Source organism: Bos mutus, chromosome 7 (genome assembly GCF_027580195.1).
Source record: "Bos mutus isolate GX-2022 chromosome 7, NWIPB_WYAK_1.1, whole genome shotgun sequence".
In the NCBI taxonomy this organism is placed as follows: domain Eukaryota; kingdom Metazoa; phylum Chordata; class Mammalia; order Artiodactyla; family Bovidae; genus Bos; species Bos mutus.
The window spans coordinates 43,035,464-43,047,915 of NC_091623.1; the positions used below are offsets into that span (position 1 = coordinate 43,035,464).

At 40.1% G+C, this 12,452-nt stretch overlaps 1 protein-coding gene across 1 annotated transcript; it reads left to right on the forward strand.

Annotated features, from left to right (window-relative positions):
• Positions 1-782: 782 nt before the first annotated feature.
• Positions 783-1,736, forward strand: LOC102274228 (olfactory receptor-like protein OLF4). Its single transcript, XM_005904165.1, has one exon. The coding sequence runs from the start codon at positions 783-785 to the stop codon at positions 1,734-1,736; it is 954 nt and encodes a 317-aa protein (XP_005904227.1).
• Positions 1,737-12,452: the final 10,716 nt, after the last annotated feature.

Consider the following 12,452-nt stretch of genomic DNA (forward strand, 5'->3'; position numbering starts at 1 on the left):
GTAATATAGTTTAGGAAGCCAGGGTCTACTGTGTGTATGTGAGAGAGACTTGGTGCCTTGTGTAGTGTGAGAAGTCCTGAGACCAGGGGTGCTGAACTGATATATTCCAAGATGACTCATACAGAGGCCATAACTCAGTCAACAGAAGGATTTATTTAAACATACAGGACAGTCTTGCAACAATTTCAGAAAGTGCTAGAGGAACATAGTACAGATGAAAGACTCCCGTGACCTACAATTTCAGCAGCATCAGGAGGCCACCTTGGTCCTCAACATCCTCTGACACCACCAGTCCTCACTCTACCTCTTGTCCATTACCCTCCACACACTGGCTTCCTTCCTTTAAACTAGAACATCTTAAACAAGCACCAGCCAGGGCCTTTGCACTGGCTGTTCTCCCTGCCAAGCACACACTTGATATATTCAAGGCTCCTGCTCTCTCTTCATTGAGGTCTCTGCTCAAAGTCACCCTATCTGCATGCCTTGCCTGAACACCTATAAAAAGTAGCACCCCCTCTTTATTCTTTCCCCTTACACTTGCTTTCATTTTTTCATAGTCTCTGTCACCATCTGACATGCTGTACTTTTTTATTTCCTATATTCTTTCTCCATGACTGGATTTTAGGAGAATTGGTTTTTCAAGACTATATACTCTGCCAAATCCAAGAACAAAATACTGAAATTAATTTTTAACCACAAAATATAAGTGGTAGCATTTCAGTAATGTGAGGATGCAAGTTAAACATGTCATTTTCCCCTTTCTTTGTAGTCACCTCCAAAACATGGGACAAAGGAATTTAACAAGACCTTCAGAATTTCTTCTCCTGGGATTCTCAGAGGAATCAGAACTACAACCCCTCATATTTGGGCTTTTTCTCTCCATGTACCTGATCACTGTGTTTGGAAACATACTCATCATCTTGGCCATCAGCTCAGACTCCCACCTCCACACCCCCATGTACTTCTTCCTCACCAACTTGTCCTTTGTAGACATCTGCTTCACCTCCACCACCATCCCCAAAATGCTATGGAACATCTACATCCAAAGCCAAGTTATAACCTATGAAGCCTGCATCACTCAGGTGTATTTTTTAATGCTGTTTGCAGGGTTGGATGACTTCCTCCTGACAGTAATGGCCTATGACCGCTTTGCAGCCATCTGTCACCCCCTGTACTATACGGTCATCATGAATCCAAAAGTCTGTAGAATTTTGGTTCTGGTTAGCTGGGCCATCAGTGTCCTGCATTCATTGTTACAGACCTTAATGGTGTTGAGACTGTCCTTCTGTGAAGAGTTGGAAATCCCTCACTATTTCTGTGAACTCAATCAGATGGTCCAACTTGCCTGTTCTGACAGCTTTCCCAATGACTTGGTGATATACATCACAGCTGTGCTGCTAGCTGGTGGTCCCCTCACTGGAATCTTTTACTCTTACACTAAGATAGCGTCTTCCATCCACAGAATTTCATCTGCTCAGGGGAAGTATAAAGCATTTTCCACCTGTGTATCTCACCTCTCAGTTGTCTTCTTATTTTACTGTACAAGCCTAGGAGTGTATGTTAGCTCTGCTGCTACCCACAGCTCCCAGTCAAGTGCAACAGCATCAATGATGTACACTGTGGTCACACCCATGCTGAATCCTTTCATCTATAGTCTAAGGAATAGAGACATAAAGAGGGCTCTGAAGGCATTCTTCAGAATGGCAGCTATAAAAAGGACACTTGTCCTGAGATAAAGAAAGGCACATAATTGAAGGATTCAGAGATCCAGTGCTTGAAATTGCAAATCTTTGATCAGATTCTTTGATCTGGCTGTGAAAGTAGAACTTGCTCCTTCTATTTATTTCCTGGAATTTTCATTTATTTTATTTCAACATATCCATACAGTTTATGTCACTCACTTTATTGAAATGTGTGCTCACTCTCTTTCATATACAAGAGTTTTTCTGTTTTATGGTTTTCCCACTTTCTCAGATTTATTCTCAACCTTGGATCTGAACAATTGGGAAATTCCCATTATCCTATGAAGAGATGTGTTTCTTAAGAACAATTTGTTCTCAAATAAAATATAAAGTGTCTTGCATATGTTGTCACATGTGTGCCTCCTCTACAAGTGGTTGTGCTTTTGTGTACTTTACAGTACAGTGCTTTATAGGGTAAGTAACTCTCTTTATTTCAATCTGAGGATGTCCAGAAGCAAGCATAAAAGCAGTGGTGATGTTGTTGGTACTGCTAAGAAGCACCGAGTAAAAATGATGGAAACGAAAATGAAAATAACTAAGATACTGGAGAGAGGAATTGAAGGAATTGGAGGACCAGAGAAAAGACTAAGACAAGAGAAAGAAGATGTAACTGAAGAACCAGAGGGAATCACAACACAGAAAATAGCTAGGGGATTTTCTTTATTTAAGAGGGCACTTGATGCAAAGAGTCAACTCATTGGAAAAGACTCCAGTGCTAGGAAAGATAGAGGGCAGGAGGAGAAGGGGTGACAGGATGAGATGGTTGGATGGCATCACCGACTCAATGGACGTGAGTCTGAATAAACTCTGGGAAATGGTGATGAACAGGAAAGCCTGTTCAAGAGGGAGGGAATATATGTATACATGTAGCTAATTTACTTTGTCATACAGCAGAAACTGAGCTTTTCTTGTGGCTCAGATGGTAAAGAATCCACCTGCAATGCGGGAGACCTGGGTTCAGTCCCTGAGTTGGGAAGATGCCCTGGAGAAAGGAAAGGCTACCTACTCCAGTATCCTGGCCTGGGGGATTCCATGGACTCTCCAGGGGGTCTCACAGAGTCAGACACGACTAAGTGACTGAACAACAAGAACAAATTAGTTTTTGAGGTGCAGGACCTGAATGTAGAATGGTACACGAAGGTTGCAGCAGCCATTCAGAATGCAATCCAGTACTGCCATGTCATCTCTGATGGGAGAAAACGCTACACCAAGACATCAGCAGATTGTTTTTTCAAGTGCTAGCCGTGTCCAACTCTTTGCAACCCCAAGGACTATAGTCACCAGGCTCCTCTGTCCATGGAATTCTCCAAGCAAGAATACTGAAGTGGGTTGCCATGCCCTTCTCCAGAGGCTCTTCCCAAGCTGGGATCAAACTCAGGTCTCCTGCATTGCAGGTATATTTTTTTACCATCTGAACCACCAGAGAAGGCAGAGAATATTGGAGTGGGTAACCTATCCCTTCTCCTGGGGAACTTCCTGACCTGGGAATTGAACCAGGGTCTCCTGCATTGCAGGCAGATTCTTTACCAACTGAGCTACCAGAGTAGCCTGGGACCTATGAGGGAACTTTTTTTCAAAAGGGTAGATCAAATGAATCCAGCAAGGAATCAGAACCTGTGCCATCAGCATCAGGTATGAGTGAAATTTCAGCTTCCATCTCCTACTGCTAATGATCCTTCAGCTCTACCATCTCCAATCTCCTCTCCCTCCTCCAGTTAATAATTCTTCTTGTCTGTTCACTCAAAGCCAAAGCCTATATGCCAGCTACTGTGCTCTACTACTACTTCTCAAGGCACTATACAGTAAGCTTAAGATGGTTTTCTTTATGTTTTGTACTTGTTTTTCATGTGTTATTTGTGTGAAAAGTTGTATGAACCTATTATAGTGATGGTGGTGGTTTAGTCACTCAGTTATGTTTGACGCTTTGTGACTCCATCAACTGTAGCCTACAAGGCTCTTCTGTCCATAGGATTTCCCAGACAAAAATACTGGAGTGGGTTGCCATTTCTCCAGGGAAACTGATTATAGTATAGTACTATGTAACTGATTGTGTTCATTGGGTATGCTAATTATGTTGGACTTCTGAACAAATTGGACTCATGGACACACTCTTGGAAAGGAATTCATTCATATCTAGGAAACTTACTCTATTATATTCCTGTTTCCCCTTGAAAATTTCCAGTGCTGCCCACTCACAAGTTTTTCCATAGCTCTAAATTAAACACCTCACTCTTTCCTAAAGTTAGCCATAATAGAAAAAAAACAACGAATGTACATTTGAATATCATCCATTAGAAGTCCTCATTATGATCAGAAATCTCTTCAATTATTATGATCAAAGGGCAACTGACAAGAGAGGTTAATTCCTTCCTAGCCTGTAATTCAGACTCACCAATTTTTCTCCCCAAGAATTTATTTTATTCCAATCTCTCCTGGTTTCCTGGAAAGTAACCTCAATGGAATCACATTTTAATACAGTTTTTTGAATTAAACCTGAAAAACAGAATGATCGTGAATGATGTCTTAAATATTGATGCAAATGCCAGAAATAAGAAATAGCAGATGTTTACAATTCACATTTGTTTACTTTGATTGTTGTATCAGTAAGCTCTCCAGTAAGTTGTCTCCTCATGGTGAATAGCTTTCTGTGCTTTGCAAAAGCTTTCAAGTCTAATTAGGTCACATTTGTTTATTTTTTTCTTTTATTTCCTTTGCTTGAGAAGACAGATCCAAAAAAATATTGCTATGATTTAGGTCAAAGACTGTTCTACCTATGCTTTCTTCTATGATTTTTATGGTTTCCAGTCTTACCTTTAAGTCTTTAATCCATTTGTGTTTATTTTTGTATATGGTGTGAGAAACATTTTAATGTAATTCTTTACATGTAGCTGTCCAATTTTCCCAGGACCACTTGTTGAAAGACTCTTTTTTTTTTTTTTTATATCCTTACCTACTTTGTCATAGGTTAGTTGACCATAAGTGTGTGGTTTATTTCTCAGCTCTCTGTTCTGTTGATTGTATGTGACTGTACCATGCCATTTTGATGACTGTAGCTTTGCAGTACAGCCTGAAGTTTAGGAGAATGATAAACCCAATTTCGTTGTCATGGGGATTTTTTTTTTTTTTTTTTTTGGTTGGTTGGTTGATTGGCTTTGTTTTGCAATTGCTTTGACTATTCAGATTCTTTTGTGGTTCCGTATGAATTTTAGCCATGTATGTGTTTTAGCCCCTCAATTGTGTCCAACTCTTTGTGACCCAATGGACTGTAACCCACCAAGGCCCCTCTGTCCATGGGGTTCTCCAGGCAAGAATACTGAAGTGGGTTGCCATTTCCTTCTCCAGAGGATCTTCCTGACCAAGGGATCAAACCTGGGTCTCCTGCATTGCAGGCCAATTCTACACCATCTGAGTCACCAGGGAAGCCTTGAATTTTAGGAATATTTATTGCATTTCTGTGGGAAATGTCGTAAGTATTTTGAAGTATTAGGAGTGGATACTAGAAGTAGAGAGAGTGGGCATCCTTGTCATGTTCCTGAATTTAGAGGAAAGACTCTTAGCTTTTCACTGTAGAATATGAGCTTGGCTGTGTTTAGGTCATAAATGCCATTTTTCTGAGACATGTTCCCTCTATACCCACTTCAGATATGCAGATGATGCCACCCTTATGGCAGAAATTGAAGAAGAACTAAAGAGCCTCTTGATAAAAGTGAAAGAGGACAGTGAAAAAGTTGGCTTAAAGCTCAACATTCAGAAAACGAAGATTATGGCATCTGGTCCCATTACTTCATGGCAAATAGATGGGGAAACAGTGGCTGACTTTACTTTTCCGGGCTCCAAAATCACTGCAGATGGTGACTGAAGCCATGAAATTAAAATTCGCTTACTCCTTGGAAGGGAAGTTATGACCAACCTAGATAGCAAATTCAAAAGCAGAGACATTACTTTGCCAACAAATGTTCGTCTAGTCAAGGCTATGGTTTTTCCTGTGGTCATGTATGGATGTGAGAGTTGGTCTGTGAAGAAGACTGAGCACCGAAGAATTGATGCTTTTGAACTGTGTTGAACTTCTCCAACTGGTGTTGGAGAAGACTCTTGTGAGTCCTTTGGACTGCAAGGAGATCCAACCAGTCCATCCTAAAGGAGATCAGTCCTGGGTGTTCATTGGTAGGACTGATGCTAAAGCTGAAACTCCAATACTTTGGCCACCTGATGTGAAGAGCTGACTCATTTGAAAAGACCCTGATGCTGGGAAAGATTGAAGGCAGGAGGAGAAGGGGACGACAGAGGATGAGATGGCTGGATGTCATCACTGACTCAATGGACATGGGTTTGAGTGAGCTCCAGGAGCTGGTATTGGACAGGGAGGCCTGGCATGCTGCGGTTCATGGGGTCGCAAAGAGTCTGACATGACTGAGCGACTGAACTGAACTGATACCCACTTTGATGAGGATTGTTATCATGAATGGATGTTGAATTTTATCACAGATTTTTTTTAATGCATCTACTTTTAAAAACTTTTTACTGTGATATAATTGATTTACAGACTTCCCTAGTGGCTCAGATGGTAAAGCGTCTGTGTACAATGCGGGAGACCCGGGTTCGATCACTGGAGAAGGGATCCTGGGAAGATCCCCTGGAGAAGGAAATGGCAATCCACTCCAGTACTATTGCCTGGTAAATCCCATGGACAGAGGAACCTGGTAAGCTACAGTCCATGGGGTCGCAAGTAGTCGGACACGACTGAGCGACTTTACTTAATTGATTTACAACACTGTGCTAATTTCAGGGGTACAGAGAAGTGAATCTGTTATACATGTATGCGTATACACTCTTTCTAGCTTTTTTCTCATGTAAGCGATTACAGAGTATGAATAGAGTTCCTTGTGCTATACAGTAGGTCCTTATTAGTTATCTATTTTAAATATGTGTGTGTTAGTCACTCAGTAGTGTCCAACTCTTTGTGACCCTATAGATTGTAGCCTGCCAGGCTCCTCTGTCCATGGGATTCTCCAGGCAAGAATACTGGAATGGGTTGCTATTTCCTTCTCCAGTTTTAAATATAGTTGTGTATTTATGCCACATGCAGATTATTTTTTATGTGTTTGTGGGCAAGGTGGGGTCCACATCCTCTTACTCTGCCATCATAATCTCCTCCTCCAAGATTTCATCATTATATAGCTGAGTAGGATTACATTTTACATACATATGTGCCTTCTTCTTTATCCATTCATCCAATAATGGGCACTTAAGTTGTTTCTATATATGGCTATCAAAAATAATGTTGTGATGGACTTAGGGGCACATATATCTTTTCCAATTTGTGATTTCATATTTTTAGGATAAATAATCAAATTGGAATAGCTGGATCATAAGGTAATTTTATGCTTAATTTTTTGAGCAGTCTCCCTACTCTTTTCCATAGTAGCTGCACCAATTTACAGTCCCATTAAGAGCATGGATATAAATGGAGAATAAATTTACAAGAAAGAAGTAACCCACTCCAGTATTCTTGCCTTGGAAAGCCCATGAACAGAGGAGCCTGACAGGCTACAGTCCATGGGGTTGCAAAGTGTCAGAAATGACTTAGCAACTAAACAACAATAATACCTTTTAATTTGTTGAATACCTTTCAATTTGTCTTGATTATATACATATATATATATATATCTTCTTTGAATATATCAATTCAAACTTTTTCAGAAGTATATTGTTTGATGTGATTCATGGGTCCTTGTATTAAAAAGATAGAATTGATTATGCATATGAAATGAATTCATTCACTTCTCATTCAAAAGTTCAGGTTAAGACAATTCGGTGTGCATAAAATGTAAAACTATATCCTCTGTATCCTAGACACAGAGTATGGGCAGGAAAAGTAGACATATCGGGAATTAGCTGGTGGAGGGATGTACAGTGATGTAGGATGCTTTTCTAAGGAGAAGCATATTTGACTATGATGAATGAGATCCAGACCTAGAATGCTGGCAAACATTTCCCTGCAACAGCCCTTGATGAGGCATACATTTCAGTGTCTCCTCCTTCTTAATATTCAAATAAAAAATTTTATTACATCAAAATTGTATGCCAAAGAGCTTAACCTACAATTATTTCATTACATATAAGATTAAATATATGCATAGAATCGTTTGTTTCAGTTCTGTTCTGTTCAATTCAGTCACTCAGTCATGTCTGATTCTGTTACCCCATGGACTGCAGCATGCCAGGCTTCCTTGTCTTTCACCAACTCCCAGAGCTTGCTCATACTCACGTCCATCTGGTCGATGATGCCGTCCAACCATCTTATCCTCTATCATCCCCTTTTCCTCCTGCCTTCAATCTTTCCTAGCATCAGGGTCTTTTCCAATGAGTCAGTTCTTTGCATCAAGTGGCCAAAGTATTGGAGCTTCAGCTTCAGCATCAGTCCTTCCAATGAATATTAAGGACTGATTTCCTTTAGGATTGACTGATATGATCCGGTAGAATCATCAGCCCATTACTTCCTCCTTTTAAACCTGACTGTTCAACTTATTTGCTTTCATATAGCAAATTCAGCAAGTTTTTGTTCTTGTTTTTTTTTTTAATATATGCTTTCAAACTAGAAATTGGATTTTTATGATCAAGATTGCTGTTCGCCCTTAGATATGTCATGTATGTATACAATTATTTGTGTAGAATGTCTGAGAATTTAATTTTGTGTGGTAAAACCTGCATCAGTCATCTTATGCTCTCTCCAATTTTTTTTAACTGATGGAATTGAGCCATCACTTAAATATTCTTCACTTGCAAATCCTTGCCTTAAACAAAAAAGAAAAGGGATGTTCTTCTTCCTACGTGGTACAGATAAATCACACTTTTGCATATTTTGAACTACTTTCCACATCTCTTACTCCTTATGGCCCTTTTGTTCTAGACCTACTCTAAAAGTTGCATCATGTTCAGCCCCATTTGAAAACTTCTCTTCTTTACATTTGAATAAATATCACCCTTATTTTCCATATGCATATTGGATTCCATATGTTTCTAAGAGGAAATTCTAACTTAGTGCTTCCATCTCATAACAACTTGCTGTCGTATTATCTCTTTCAATGTCTTGTTATAAAAAATTGAATTAGTGATATTGTTATAATTATCATAACCTTTTCTTTAGAATTTGGTTTTGGATTTTCCATTAATTGTCTCTCATATGGCTTTATTAATATTGAATTTCACAAAATTCAGAAGGTAAAAAACATATATGAAGTTTTTTTGTGACTTGAAGTTTCAGCAGCAGGAGGGAGCCCACCTGGTTCCTCAACATTCTCTGACACCATCTCTCCTCACTCTCCCTCCTACTCATGTCCCTCACCAGACTGGCTTCCTTTTCTGGACTGGGACATCTTAAACAAGCACCTTCTTCAGGACCTTCAAATTAGCTGCTCACTTGCCAAGATGCACTGCCCCAGGTATGCTCATGGCCCTAGTTATGTCATCCTTGAAGTCTCTGTTCTAATAACACCTTGTTCATAGGTCTTACCTAAACATACATGAAAAATCACACTCCCTTTTGACTCTGTACATCATACCTCCTTTCTTTTTCTTCATACCACCCACCACCAGCTGTCATGCTACATAATTTTTGCTGGCTTATATTCTTGGACTATTAAGAAATCTGACCACCAAAGAATTGATGCTTTCGAACTGTGGTGTTGAAGAAGACTCTTAAGAGCCCCTTGGACTGCAAGGAGATCCAACCAGTCCATCCTAAAGGAAATCAGTCCTATATTCATTGGAAGGACTGATGCTGAAGCTGAAACTCCAATACTTTGGCCACCTGATTCAAAGAACTGATTCATTGGGAAAGACCCTGATGCTGGGAAAGACTGAAGGCAGGAGAAGGGGACAAGAGAGGATGAGATGGTTAGATGGCATCACCGACTCGATGGACATGAGTTTGAGCAAGCTCTAGGAGCTGGTGATGGACAGGGAAGACTGGAGTGCTGCAGTCCATGGGATCACAAGGAGTCAGACATGACTGAGTGACCGAACTAACTAATTACATAGAATGGAGTTTTTTAAATATTAAGTTATGCAGTCCCTATATAGTACTAAAATCCATACAACTCTTATAACAAACATTTTCTAATGAGGGACTTCCTGGCAGCTCTTAGCTGGTGCTGTAAGTATGAAGTTCCTGTTTTGCCAAAACTGTCATAAATCCAAGCACAACACAGTCCAAAGTTTTATATTAAGGAATAAAGTTATCCCAATTTTGAAGATGGGAATGCTAATTTTCTCTAGACGTGAAGGGCTGTGGCTCACCAGGAGTGAAGTCAGTGCCTTGATTAGGGATCTAACCAAGACAGTCCTCAAGCTTAGACTCTGGAGAAAATTTGAACTCAGAGACGGGGTGAGGTGTTGAGACCTTAAGGCTTATTCCTCTGGAAGACTGGTGAATTTATTAAAGAAGTAATAAACACTGAATACTGAATTCATCTGGCTTGCAACATTGTGTCCCAGACACAGAGTATGAACTGGAAACGTTTCCATTCTGTCCAGACCACTTTCCCACAGGGAAATCAATTATTAGAGATAGTAGTTACAAAAGGGAAACATGCTAACTAGCAGACATAAGGAGCCATAAATATTTCCTGTGCTGCAGTCCCTCCGCCTGTGCAACCTTGGACTAGATTGGTTGGTGCTTGCAGAGTCAGAACTCTAGTTGGGGGACCAATACCTGACTCCACAATCTAGTCTGTAGACAAAGTCTCTGTCTCTATTAAGATGAGTCGGGCCATGTATGTTGAGATCTTGCTATCAGAAACTCCACCCAGGTGAGTTCAAGAGATCAGTAAATACTACAAGAGACAGTCAAATGGAATGACAGCCACAAATATTGACCTGAATTCACCTAAGCACCAATGTAGACTAAACAAGAGTCATGATCACTGCAGTTGCTTGTTGTTTTGACTGATAAATTAATGGATTATTTCACTATGCATAGAAGTGAATACTGAACTCAACAATCCAGGAGTCAACAGTGACCATTAAATGATGGACATGGAAGCCCAATAAGAACAGGGAATGAGAGGTACAAAGTGCGTTCAGTAAAAATGGGGCATAAGTACAAGGTTACTTTGTAATTAACAGATATAGGTTACCAGCTATGGAGGGATGTACAGTGAAGTAGGATATTTTTCAAAGAAGTGCATTTCACTATAATGAGTAGATCCAGAACAAGGAATATTTTTTTTAATTTTATTTTATTTTTAAACTTTACATAATTGTATTAGTTTTGCCAAATATCAAAATGAATCCATCACAGGTATACATGTGCTCCCCATCCTGAACCCTCCTCCCTCCTCCCTCCCCATACCATCCCTCTGGGTCGTCCCAGTGCACATAGTTAGCTCAAGGTTTGAAAAAAGTTAAGTTCAGGTGGAATCAGGTGTTTTCATGGCAACACAGAATTTTAAAAGAAACTGCCTTTTAATTTTGTATAGAGAAGGGGGAAAAGGTCTCACACTTGTAGTTTGTTTCCTCCTGCCGGTTAAGAGAGATTAAAAAATGGCTGGCACTTGCAGCCTATTTCTTCCATTTGGAGACCCCTAGCCTTCCTGCCTTGTTACCCTCTCAGTTGCGACTGAACAACAATGATTCTAAACTTTTCATTTGGTATTTGGTTTTGCATTTTCCTTCAATTGTCTCTCATATGGCTTTTTCTAACAGTGAATTCCTTAAAATATAGAAGAAACATAACATGGATGAAGAACTCCTTTGTGACTTGATGTTTCAGCCGCAGGAGGGAGAACACCTTGTTCCTCAACATCTGACACCATCTCTCCCCTCCCTCCTGCTCATGTCCCTCACCAGACTGGCTTTCTTTTTTGGACTGGGACATCTTAAACAAGCACCTTCTTCAGGACCTTCAAATTAGCTGCTCCCTTGCCAAGATGCACTGCCCCAGGTATGCTCATGGCCCTAATTCTGTCATCCTTGAGGTCTCTGATCTAATAGCACCTTGTTCACAGGTCTTGCCTAAACAGACATGAAAAATCACACTCCCTTTTGACTCTCTACGTCATACCTCCTTCCTTTTTCTACATAACACCTGTCACCATCTGATATGCTATATAATTTTTGTTGGCTTATATTCTGTCTCCAAAATGGGATCTTAGGAGCTTTTGTTTTTAGCAAACTACATTCCCTGCATAGACAGTACTTTGGACATTGTTACTATTCAACTTATATTTTTCAGATGCATGAAAGAATTTCTCACTAAAACTCTGAATATGTGACATCTTGGGGAAAACACTGACTCTTAGACAAGTCTGCTAATTAGAGATGACACAGGAGTTTACCTCGTGAAGTGTGAAAGTCGCTCAGTCGTGTCCGACTCTTTGAGACACCATGGACTAGACAGTCCATGGAATTCTCCAGGCCAGAATACTGCAGTGGGTAGCCTTTCCCTTCTCCAGGGGTTCTTCCAAACCCAGGGATTGAACCCAGGTCTCAAGCGTTGCGGGCAGATTCTTTACAAGCTGAGCCACAAGGGAAGTCCAAGAATACTGAAGTGGGTAGTTTACCTAAAGTACACAAAATCTGTGAACAAAATATTGACATTAATATCTTTATGGGAAAATATAAAAGATAGCAATTCAATCATGTGAGGAATGCCCATTTGTGTGAAAATAGTCACGTAATTTTCCCCTTTCCTGGTAGTCAAACCACCAA

What these genes read in the sequence shown, in the direction of transcription:
- LOC102274228 (XM_005904165.1), top strand. Translation starts at nt 783, where the DNA reads ATGGGACAAAGGAATTTAACAAGACCTTCAGAATTTCTTCTCCTGGGA.